Source organism: Grus americana, chromosome 5 (assembly GCF_028858705.1).
Source record: "Grus americana isolate bGruAme1 chromosome 5, bGruAme1.mat, whole genome shotgun sequence".
Lineage (NCBI taxonomy): Eukaryota > Metazoa > Chordata > Aves > Gruiformes > Gruidae > Grus > Grus americana.
Genome location: NC_072856.1, coordinates 62,476,752 through 62,489,588, shown reverse-complemented (window position 1 = coordinate 62,489,588; position 12,837 = coordinate 62,476,752). Strand labels below are relative to the sequence as shown.

Here is a 12,837-nt window from a genome sequence, read left to right as displayed (position 1 = left end):
TTCGCGTGCAGTTCAGGCCTTCAAGCGTTTTCCTGTAACTGCTCAGTCCTATGTTTTCTTCTATGATGCTGAAGCCAACCAAGTCCTGAGTAACATCGGGGCCAAAAAAGACCACAGACACGAATACACTCCAGCATTTCAGTTAATTCAGAGCTTCTCCCTTCTTAGGATTTATTCCACATTCCCCATCCCAACCCAGACTGAAGCTCAGTGCGTAAGAGTTCAAAGAATAAGTGGGATGGGTATTTTCATGCTTTTTAGCACTGGAATCAGTGCTAACATGATTAGAAGACTCTTCAAAAGGCAAAATATTTAACTATAATGATCGTCTTAGGGATGAAGTAGTCAGGTGCTATAGTGGAAAAGTTGGGGGGGTTAATACACTGCTCACGGCAGTTCTCTGACATTCAGGTTATCCCTTGTGGTATCAGCTATGGCTGGACTGGGAAAAGCAGCCCAGGGAAGTGAGGGAGAACTGGAAGGTGCTGGGGGACTTGGCAGAAGAGTCTTGTGGTGCCGGGGGAATGGAAAGACTGAGCGGGAGAGGAGGGATGGGTGAAGGCTGGGAGGGCAGGGTTAGAGCCAAGCAGTGGGAAGCAAATCCCAGAGGTGGCACGCAGGAGGCAGCTGGAGGAGAGGATGAAATGTCCTCTAGACACCTGTGAGACCGGAGTGGGAATGACTCGGCTTGGCTGGGAGAGCTGTGGGCCTGGGTGATTAGCTCACAACAGCACAAACTCGGAGCGTGGATTGCGTACCAAGTACAGCCAGCCACTGTGTTGGAAGTCCTGCAGTGGCACAGCAAAGCCTAGATTAAAGACCTTGTTGAAAAGGAGGAGGTGACCTCTGCAAACTAAGAGATCATTCCTGAATACAGTGGAGGGCTCAGGGTGATTTATGGAGACTCCTGCTCAGGGCCACAAGCCCTTGTTTACAATGTATTGGTCTGAACTTGAACCAAAAATGTTTCACAAAAAAAGTTACTTCCTAGTGTAAGTAGATCTGCCAACTACAGAAGTTAAATGGAGGAACTGGGAATTATGGTATTTATGTGTACTATGTAACTTTATAAACACTCCGGAATACCTTTGTTTTTCAATTATAAGCTGTGTTGTAGTAGCCTTTCAAAGGAAAGCTTGTTAAACCTTTCCAACTGAACTTGCATTAATGTTTTTTCCTGTTTTTGTGAAACAAACCTCAGTGCCTTGGAGTTCATGTGTGCAAAAGTCCAGAATAAGGCTGAGAAAGAGCATGAATTGCACTGCAGGGGAGCTTAAGAGTGGATCCGCTTGTATGTAGGCAGAGAAAACCAGAATGACTGAAGTAGCCCGAAAAGTGATCAAGGGGAGTATAGGAGAACAAATCAAAGGTACTAAGGCATAAACAAGACAGCCTGGCTTGCAAGTAGATGGGGGAAGTGTATGGTGACATGGGACTATTGAAAAAAATACCTGGAGTGTCAGGAGGAATTTGGCTGCTGTGATTGGGGAGAAGGGGTGGGTGCTGAGGCAGCCTGGGGCTGGTCACTCCTGAGGACAGGGGTGTTCTCCCCTGAGTGGGGCAACATCTGCAGGAGAGTGAAATGATGGTGTTTCAGCACTCCTACCACGATAAAAATTACTGTGGAGACACAATGAAAGCAGACCTGGGAAAAAAAAACCAACCCCAAACAGTTGCAGTTATATCCTAGAAGTCTTGCTGTTACTTGAAAGATAGTGAAGGGGAAGCAAAAATACTTCGTTTGGAGTTCTGTTTCCTCTAACAAATTTGTACTTCTCAGTCATCATAACAGTTCCTTTGCATCTCCTTACTGTACTGCATGGATTATTAGAGTGTAAAAGCACTTAAGGATCTTTGAGAGTGGAGGTGTAAGCGTATCACAGTGCACAAGGCATAGCCAGAAAGAAAAAGACTTGCTGGATGCTCTGACTTATATTTTTAAGTGATTTGCTATTCTTATTTCTGGAGGACCTCTCTCTATTCTGTTGCTTTCCTCATTTTGACGGTGGTGTGGGCTGCAACCCTGAAAATAATTTGTAAGTAGCTAGGCTAGGTCTTAGCTTTCAGGATTTACTGAAAGTTAAAAAGAGGGAATGAGTTTTAAATTGTCATAAAAGCTGTCAGGCTTCTTTTTCAGTTTCAGAGGAGTGATTTCAAATGTGAAAATATATATACACACACACACACACACACACTTGAAAATGCTTATTGGCAACTTTTTAATTCAGGAGTATTTACATCTGTGTTGTTGTGGTTTAACCCCAGCCGGTAACTAAGCACCACACAGCTGCCAAGGGGATGGGGAGGAGAATGGAAAAAAACTCGTGGGTTGAGATAAAGAGAGTTTACTACGATAATAAAGGAAGAGAATAATAATAATAGTAACAACAATAATAAATATAAAACAAGTGATGCACAAATGCAGTTACCACATGCAGAAAAAAAGAACCCGATGCCCAGTCTGTTTCTGAGCAGTGATCCTGCCTCCCAGCTAGCTTCCCAGTTATATCCAGGGCATGATGGTGTATGGTAGGGAACATCCCTTTGGCCAGTTTGGGTCAGCTGTCCTAGCTGTGCTCTCCCAGCTTCTTGTGCATCAGGACATTGTGTAACGATATTTGTAGCCAGCAGGTCTGTGGAGAAATCTTGATTTGAGTAGATTAGAATATCACAGAATTCTAAGAATTTATGTTTTTGTTAGGGGACTTCTCTATCTTCTTTAATATTTTCAGTTAATGGAGAAAATAGAATTCAGCATATTTTTTATTCAGAGCTGAAGACAGAAAATGTACTGCCCTGGAGAATATATTAAAAATACACTGTTATAAAAGTGAATACTTTGACTACACTATTGTATTTGAATACACTAAGAGTATCTCAGCTATTGCTGAGGACATAAGTTTGCTCCTGAAGGCAGTGCCACCTTGAGCCCCTTCCTCCTCCCCACCTAGTTTCAGCTCTCACATCCCATGTGTGCTACCCTCTCCATTGTCAAAAAGCACATATTTATGGAGCTTCACAATGAACTGAATCAAACAACAGGCTTTTTTTTTTTATTCCCTGTGGGGCTATTTTTTGGCTGGATCAGTTCCCTGCTGTGCTTCCCTCTTCGGCTCGATGTCAGATCTTGTGCTAGCACAATAGAAGGGGTGGCACAGGAGGGAGAAATGAGTGGCTGGGAGGGGGCTCATTTGCTTAAACGAGCTGTGCCAGAACTCAAAGCACGTCTGAACTTAACTCGGTCTCTGTCTCCCCCAAGCATCCTCGTGGAAGCTGAACTCTTCTGTTCATCTCCTATTTCCTGATAAGGAAAAAAGGCAGCCCAGCTTCTTACATACAAATGAGACACATCTAATGCTATCTGCCCTCTTTATGAGAACTGGAAACCTTCCTGCATTCATCTCACCCCTCAAATATGCTCCAGAACTTTCTTAGTCTTTCTTGAAACAGACTATGTAGCGTTCCACGCCACGGGGTTCGTGTGGTTGGCCTGGCCTGAGGCCAGGACTGAGCTGGGCCCCTTGTCGGGCCAACCACCAGGACTGGCTTCAACCTTCCTCTGGTCTTCCTGCCCTCCAGCTGTGGGCCCAGATGCAGCTGTGCTGCTCACGCGTTCAGCAGCTGGGCCCCCGGTGTCCTGCTGCCCAGTGCCCCTCGCTGCTCACGACATGCACTTTTCTGGGTGTCGCAATAAGGGGAGATGGTCATCTCATTTTTGGTTTAATATTGAAAGCTCAGGAAAATTGCGTAGGTTAAGGAGATGCTGGCAGTATCTGTTACTGTCCCTGTGTGCCTGCTTCTGACTTTTAAGTGCTTTCTAATCTGAAAGGGTTAAACATCAAATATTCTGACTTCCCTAATTCTCAGTTGGTTTGATGCTTGTCACAGACTTAAAGACCTACAAGATGAAGCATGACTAATTTGACTTTTATAAAGTCTGCTGAAGGCTAGAAATTAGGAACATGTTTTAAAAAGTTGACATTTCTGTAGTTCTCGGCTATAAACCAGTTTTCTGTGTTTTCTTCCAACTTCCAAGAAACTCCTCAAATATTGCTGTGCAGTGTATTCTTGAGACGTGTTAGTAGGCTAAGATTTTGAAGGGAGAAGATGCCAAAAAGCAGGACACATTTTATAAATTAAGTGTCTTCTGCCACTTTTACAGCCACTTCTACAATTCTGGAATTAATTGTGATTTTTTTTTGTGCAGAAAGACAAATCTTAATTTGTTGCAGGGCAACAGAGCTCATGACTCAGGAGTCAGTTCATCATCACTATAAATACTCAGCCCTGAAACAGCCCATGTTCCTTTTCATGTGCGTGAATGACAAGTGCCAACTTTACTAGAGAAAGCTATCGGATCTTTCTTTGGGTCAGTTTTGCCCTCAAATGTCTTGTAGGTTTGCTTTTTTTATTAAGTCGTAGGAAAACAGTCTTGTGCGTCATGCTTTTAGAGAAACTGTTTTCAGTAATTTGTGCACATTCCCTATATAAAAGTAGTTGAAAATACATTTTAAAGTTTCATATTAATGTATTCAAGGGAACATAACTAAATTAGGAGATGAGAAATCAGCAGATAGTCCAAGGCCAGATTTTGACTGTTTGTTTTGCGTAGCTAGCGTGGCACACCCCACCCCAAGAACCTAGAATTTCAGAAGCGGTCAGTATCTTTGATTCTCTTGCAAGAAAACCAAAAGGTTTAATCCTTCCCTGTGCCTTCTGGAATACTAAAACTATAGTAAATCTTCCTACAACTACAAAAAGCAATGCTGCATCTAGTATTTCCGATGGGAGAAAAAAAACCCAAGCCCTTTCAGAGCTGTTCAAGAACTTCCCTCTCTGACAAAGTCCTGATGCTGCTATTGTTTTCACTCAAACTCAACTGTGATTTGCATCAATGAGACTTTGAGGTGTACTTTTTTTTTGGTTGCAAATAAGAGGTGATCTCAGATAAGTAGGTCTTTTGGTTCTGTAGACATCTCAAGACTCCTGACAGGGAATGAGAAGACAGCGTTCCTTAAAGGCCTCCAAATCCTGGAAGCTGTGTGGATTGTGGGAAATCCACTGGAAATCAGGACTGTCTGCAAATCCTTGGTTTCTCAACCTTCCGTCACGCAAAGTCCCACCGGTGTCAGCAGTTACCAAGGTCTCTGCAGCAGCAGCGTTGCCAACATGAAAGATGTAAAAATCAGTCTTTCCCCATCTCTTCTTTACCATTTGCCCTGATGACAAGGTTGCTATTTTAAAAATTTATCCTTTTGGCTCTCTATTTGCCTTCTGGTTTTTTTTTTAAATGGGAAGATGGACTTTCTTCCTGTTTTAAAGTAGTGACTAGGGCTAAGAACTTGCCTTTTTTAATAGTTCTCACATGTTCAATTGAACCTACACAACACAGTAATACCTATTCTCTCCTTTTTTAGGTAACCATCCCACTACATTGGGGATGGTCACCAGAGCGACTTCTGTTTCTGACTCCCCAGAAAATGAATGGGAGAAATAATATAATGTCCTTCTCTCCATGGCAAAAGGCCCAAGACCATCAAAGTTTGTGGAAATGCAGATATGCTGGCTAAAAATAGAGTTTGCTGAATACCATAGATTACTTTTGGTTTTGGCAATAGAAACACCAGACTTCTGGTATCGGTTACCCTCCTTCCTTTTACACAAGTCAGCATTAGAGCATTTATTCAGGATGCTCTATTTCCTCCCTGCCTATGGGGTTCCTACTGATACCTACTGGTAGAGAGTCCCAGCTACCAAACTACTGAGGTTCTGATTTCTAGCCATTTGTTATTTAATTATTTATACAAAGTGAAAACATTTTAAGAGATGAAATCTATAATATCCCTCCTTCAGGAAAAGGATAGATACAGTAGTAGTGTAGAAGAAAGAAATACAGGGTAGGATCCCTTGGAACTGATGAAGAAATTGTCTTAGTACATCCCACAGCCCAGGAGAGAGCTTGGATCTCTGAGCTGCATTGCTGTCAGGTAGATTAAATATAATTTGTGTACACTTACATATGCTGTAAAACGTGACACTGGCACAGTCTGCAAGCCTGGAAGTATGAGGATTAGCCCCATCTAGTCTGCTTTCAGACAGGGTTGTGTTTCACTTAGATTTTACTGGCTGGTGCTAACACAGTCAGTTCTGCCAGAAAAGACAGATGTCCTGATGAAGAGTAACTTAAAAACTGGGAAATAAGTAAATTAAGACACAAGAAATCTTACAGTAATTGTTACAGTTGTTTCAGCTTTAGTTTGCTGTGCAAAGAGTTAAATAGTTCAAAGGCAGTTTCCTTTGGAGAATGTTTATTTGATCAAGTTCAGTGTGGCTTAGACCCTGAACAGAAATACTAGCTTCAAACAGAGCACTACTATGAAAGTAGGAATGGTCTGTGGCCTTCCAGACCTCACAAGCTATGTTGGTTTGTTACACAGAGTCAAAACAAAGATGTCCCTTAAAACACATATACATTAACTCTGTGTATTTCACACACCACAATCTTTTATCTCAGAACTGCTTTTCTCCCCAGTCATTGGGGCTGTGCCAGAGTCATTGAGATCCTGGATGAACTATAGACTTCTCAGTAAAAAGCATATATGGTATGATCGGACCATCTGAGCTAATTAGATCATTAGAGAACAGGCTTTAAGTGCTACTGCTCCTATTTACTAAGCTTGAAGAACTACATCTTTTGGATTTTGGAACAGTATTTTTCTTTGCTTCTTGAGTCCCTTTACATTGCAGAAAGCAGGGTGAGGAAGAACTCAGCGGGTGCTTCTCTTTTAAATGCAGCCTGGAAGATCTTGTTAGCTGGAGGGTCTTGGTTTTTTGGTTTGTTTTTTCAGGTCCTTAGCTGGTTGAATCTTCAGACTTCTAATAAATACGCTAAGCATTAAAAAAGCATTATTAATACATGATGAGATATGCCACTTAATGTAAGTCAAACCCATGCAGATGCTATTAGGACAGGAACCTGATATCATGCCAAATCCAGGCTGCAGTTATCTTTGATCTATCTCCAGATCCTCCTTTTATTTGTAAACATCCAGTTAATCACAGACTTCCTCTGACTTTTATGAAGTGGAAGAAACTGCATCCTTTGTACCATCTCTGAAGTGCTTTAACTTTGCAGATGTTCCTGGATTTGTGTGACGGGGAGGTATGAGCTCCATCTGGTGGCTAACTGGAAACACGCATATTTCTATTTATTGAGCAGAGTTGACTGTGCAAAGAGTGAAGCAGATCCTCTTGCAGCTGTACATTCCTAAAGCAACTTCTGTTTTTAGGGTAGCTGCAGGATTTTGGAGTCTGGGAGGAGGTCATAACATTTTACCTGTAATCTAGCTTTCTGTGGGCTAAAATCACCAATGCCAGCAGTTCTCTGGTGTTCAGTTCCGTATGTACACCACCACAATTGGCACTGATTAGCAGTATTTTTTCAGAATCATTGGAAAAATTTAATTTCATATTCACAGGCAACCCACCTTCCCACACTCAGAGGTGGTCTCACACAGCATAGTCAGTGTATTTGAGGGCGGTGGTGTAAAGACGCTCAGTCATGCCACGTGAGCTGTGGATGATCTGCAAATAACAGAGATCTTTGACTGTAAAATGCAGGCAGGCATCTTAATAAATGGTGATGTTAAACACTGTTGTTCCCTGGGGAAAAATAGTGTTCATATGCATACTGTAGTTAGAATACCTTTTTTTCCTCCTCTGTTAGTTTACAAACAAACAAGGCATTTCCTGACTAGCTAGTCAAGTAAGAGCTACTTTGAGATAACAGCATCAGTCCAATGAATTCCCCTCCAAGATTCAAAGAATGTATTAGGTAGATACATGGACTTGCTGCCAGAACCAGCAGTACTTTGAAGGTAGTGGTTTGCCCAAGACCTGCTTCCCCATGTTCACATTGCCCTCCTGGCATGAAACAAAAGCCATTTGTCCCAGGTTGTTTTTTTGCCTGCCGTGAACTATGTGACATGGCACAGAAGGCAGACACAATATACAAACAATTCTGGGCCTGGTGTATGCTGTCAGGGCCTGGCCAGATGTCACACAGGGCATCCTATAATGTGCGTTGAAGTGTGGAGTACCACTCTGAAGGCTTTCCTCTCAAAGGTGTGCCAGGAAATTCAGCCCTGAGCTGGCCTTGACGTTTGAGCAGGTAAGTAATGCAGAGAGCTGATAAACCTGGCTTCACACGCAGCCTTGAAGCCTTTCCTGCTCTGCAGTGTAGGCAAAACCACTTGGTCCAGGGCTGCCACAGTGCGCATAGAAACATCAAGTGTAAATTAGCCAGAAGCGGGACAATCATATACTTTGTACCATGTGATTTACGTATCCAGAGAAAGAAATCGGTCTTTGAAAGTTACATCCACATGTTTCCAGTTTCTTGACTGTTCATATCAGATACGAAGCTGCTCCTATTTGTTGTAAATTAGTTTGGTTGAAAGAGACTTACAGGAATTGTAAATACTTATATCATTTATCTGCATTTAACATAAGAATTTGGGGAGGGAGGTTAAGTAAATATATAACAGTTACCTCTGAGTTAGGCAAGGAAAAAAAAAAGCCACACAATCAACAGAGGCAAATATGAAGCAGTAAGAAGTATTCCAGGGTGAGGGTGTTCCAAGTTATAAGTCCAGGCTGAGGAGAAATAATACTTGTGCAATTTTTTGAGCATTCACTAAGCCAAGCCATAAACCACTGCTGGAAAGTAACACATACAGTATCAAAAATAACTTCTGGGAGGCTTGGGAAGTGAAGTTTTTATTCAGCAAATCTTTAGCTGTTTTGAAAATGGAAGGCAAAGGAGAAAGAAACAAAAGTTTCTGAAACAAGATCAAAATATTGTTTAAGGTTAAGTTGTGTTTCAGTGGGGTAGGGGTTGAAGGAAATGAACTGTATGGTTTTTAAACAGAGTTCCTGGCTGTGGCGGGTGCTCTGAATATAACTGAAGGATGGGTATTTAAAGCAAAACCACACCATAGTGAGGTGGGAGGGACCGCATCATGCTAGCAAATATACTGGAGTGTGGGCTTCTGACGTTTAATATTTTTCTTGCATTTCTTTTCTGCATGGCAGTAGTGAAATAGGGACTTCTAAGCTTCTGAACAACTGAGAGAACCAGGTTTGAAGAAGACATGAGGAAGAACTGGTCGGCAAAAGATTTCATAAAAACTCAGAACCGCGTGTGCCAGATCTGAATTGGCACCACCTTTGCTTTTTTGACATACTGCAGCAGTCGCAAAAGGCACCAAACCACTCAAATTAGAACATGCAGTAAAAGTTGTTTTGGACTCTTCTCTGTATTATAAAACTTTCTTCCTTGTGACTATTATTTACACCTGTTAAAAACAAAATTTGAAGTCTCCTTTCATGGAGCAAACAGCTGAAAGAGGCAGATGCCAGGTGTTAAGGGCTTCACTGAAATGAGTTTGCAGAATTTGCTATTCATGTGTTGGATTGCTCCTTTTCTGAAATGAGGCTTATTAGAGTTTCTGTCAAAAACTGTTTAGATCTTTTAGTTCAAATATTAAAGTGTATACTCATGAACTAGAACTTAATGTATTTTCAGACAGTTGCAATGCTAAACTATCAAGTGTTAAAAAAGAGAAAAAAAAATTACCTGGAGTACAAAGTGAAAGAAAAATCTTAAAAACTGAGGACAGAGGGTCCCTGAGGAAGGACAGGATGGTGAGAAAGATCCAGCTGACCCGATTCCCCCTGCTGCCATGATCATCATTTGCAAGCTGAAGAGGACCTTCCACGGAGCACAGTGCTTGTATGTGGAGAGTAAAGACATGGTGCTCTGGTCTTATTGCAAGAATGGTGAAAAAAATTTACCAACACGGAGATGAGTAAATGTGAAATAATCTTCACAGGGAACAGGGTGCACTTTGTTCTGGATCTAAGCCTTGCAAAAGCTGGCTTGAAGAGGAGAATCAGGCATTCATGTTCAGATTTGAGCATTTTAGGAATCCTAATGTTTCCAGCTAAATTAATGGGGAAAAAAAACCCTAACCAAAAAAACCAACAAGGCACTAAATGTTTCAAATTAGGGCCAGCATGGATTAAAAATATACTAATTTCTTTTGCTTCCCCCAAACAACAGTGGCTCAGATTGAGACATGTAAGCAGACTAAACAAGCTGATCTATATTCTGCTGTAGTTACGCGTCTTACTAATTCTACTCATGACTATAAAAGGATGTTTCATTGTTCAGTATAACTGTTATCTCAAGAAGAGTCTGTCTATAATTTTACAATTGGCATAATTTTCATTACTGTTGTTATGAAGTGTGTAAAATACTGTCTGTATTGCAGCTTGTATAGGGCATGTGTCTGTGCTTGCTTTACTCTTTTTGAGTTTATAAAGTTGCTATGCAAATGCAAGAAAAGATTTTCAGATATCTTTGAATGTGGTTGCTTAATCTAATTACATAGCCCCAAACATTTCAGCATATAGATGTTGAAGGTATCAGCTCTATTAACACATAACACCTTAAACATTAATATAGGCATTTTAAAATCCTTCAGTGCATTGGAATGCTGACACTTCCGTCCCAGCAGCTGTGTTGGAGCAAAGGGGAAGACGGTGAATATCTGGGCAAAGCCAGATACCACTGGGGACTCCACAGGGAGAAGGCACAATATAGCTGGGAAGTGTAATAGAAAACGGGATGTCCTTTCCATAGAGAACAGGAAGGACCTTCACGGTAGGACCACTACTGAGCAGATGAAAGAAGGGAAATATGTTTATAGCATCACCTAAAGACAGGCCTTCAATAGTATACTGAGCATAGGACATCTAGAACAGGCTGTGACTGTTCTGTAACTTAGCAATTATTTGTAGTCTATGTAGAGTATCAGTGAAGACATTCCAGGTTAGTTTTCATCATCTTTAAAGCTTATTCTGTGCTTTGATACAGTATCTTTAATAAAATATTCTTACAAATCTGCTTATTATTCTCATTTAATTCCATCCTATACCTGAGTTAATAACAGTCCTGGCAACAGTGTGAAGTTCCAGTTACCACCTGCTTCATCTGCTCCTGTGTTTTTCCCATTCACCTGCTAAAAGTGACAAGAGGGAAAACTGAGATAGGTAAAAATCAAATGATAGAAATGAGAAAATAGGATAAATTTATAGCACCACTACAGTTCAATTATTATAAAAATTCTTCACACTAAGCATTTAAGTGAATCCAAGAGATTAATCAAATTATATTGATCTCTGAGTACGAAGTATTGGTCTTTGCCTGTGTTTACAGTACACCATTTCCCTTGTTTAAGGCTTATCAATTTTCCAGCATTACAGTTACTGCCAATATGTTGTTTAACCCTATTCACAGCAGTTCTAGACAAAATCGTCTTAATTTATTCACCACCTGGACCATATTGAGTATCCTTTTAATACCTTCAACAAGACAAAGCAGAGTTTGACTTTTAGTATACTAGAAGATAAGATGAGAATTCAAAATAACCCTGGCAAGGTGCAGACACGATCTGAAAACATAAGATGCTATTTAATAGGAACAAGTGCAAGCTGGAATCATTAGCTGTACAAGTAAAGGAACAGCTGCTTAATTTCCATTTAAAAGATTCAGTGTGTTATTTTGGATCAAATTCTGAAAATGAGTCTGCAAAATCATGCTATTGCACATAAAGGTATAAACTGAAATGTCTAAACTGGCGTATAATCTGCTCCTTCAGAACTGCTAAGGCGTGAGCTAGCAACGTCTCCAGTTTTGATCATGGCACTTGAAAAATAAGATACAAGTTGTGCGCACAGAATTCAAGAGAAAGCAATGAGAATGCCTAGAAGCTGAGAAAACTTTGCCTTTGAGCACAGATTGAATGATTTTAGGTCATCTTACAGAAGAGACAGTAGAGGGGAAACACGATGATTTTCATATATATAGAAGTTAGTTGCAAAGAAAAATGGAATCATGTTTTCTTATATCCCCAGTTGATAAGAATAGAAATAATTGCCTTAAACTGCAAGAAATGAGATTTTGGTTAGACACAAAATGAGACTAAATGACCTATTGAGGTCCTTTTCTGATCTGATTCTGTGATTACTTGCAAACTCTGCTTCAAAGTCTCTTATTTATTAGTGTCAGAAGAGCTGGCACTGGGTGCAAGAAAAGGAGGCTGCAGTTATAGGAAAGTAAAGAACTGACTGCCTAAAAAGCACAGTACACCAGTTTATCTAGTTAGCACTAGTGATACTAACCTCAGCTTTTAATCACGCCTTAGCAAACAGTCAGAAGTCTATGTAAATAAATGTGCTTTAAAACCACTTAATTATAAAATAATTATTCCTTGAAACATCAAGCATTAGTTTAATCAGTGTTGACAACTTCCATGATTTTATTAGTCTAAGCAATCTGAGGCAACCTGGGTTTAGTTGTGAGATGGTGTAATCAGCTATTTTATTTATTTAAAAAAACTAGCTCTGCAAATTACATGGAAAATCCTAAAAGTGTAATTTGAACATAGCTAAAGATCAAAAAGCCAGAAGGTGAATAAAGCCACGTGTGTTTTTTAAACTCATAATTTTAAACTAGGTTTATAATTTTAGGAGATCTGACTCATGATTTTTGAACTTCTGGTTTGGCAATACCAAATTACTGTGCCCTATATTCTGCTGTTCTGAATATTTCCATATTACTGATCATGCATTTGCATAATTTGCTGAAAACATGTTATACTGATTTGCAGAACTTTATTTTGTTATTCACAAAAACAAAAGAACACTTATTTAAGAAAGATCATGTATTGTGGCTGCCTTTCAAATTAACAAGGACTATCTGTGTGCAAAAAG

The 12,837-nt window shown here is 40.3% G+C and overlaps 1 protein-coding gene across 1 annotated transcript in view; it reads left to right on the top strand.

Annotated features, from left to right (window-relative positions):
• ZBTB1 (zinc finger and BTB domain containing 1) overlaps nucleotides 1-11,016 on the top strand; it is a 28,610-nt gene extending 17,594 nt beyond the window's left edge. Inside the window, exon 3 of the mRNA XM_054826981.1 lies at nucleotides 9,094-11,016. Coding sequence (XP_054682956.1) covers nucleotides 9,094-9,130 — 37 coding nt within the window. The 3' untranslated portion in view covers nucleotides 9,131-11,016. The remainder of the gene's footprint in view (nucleotides 1-9,093) is intronic.
• The last annotated feature ends 1,821 nt before the right edge of the window (nucleotides 11,017-12,837 follow it).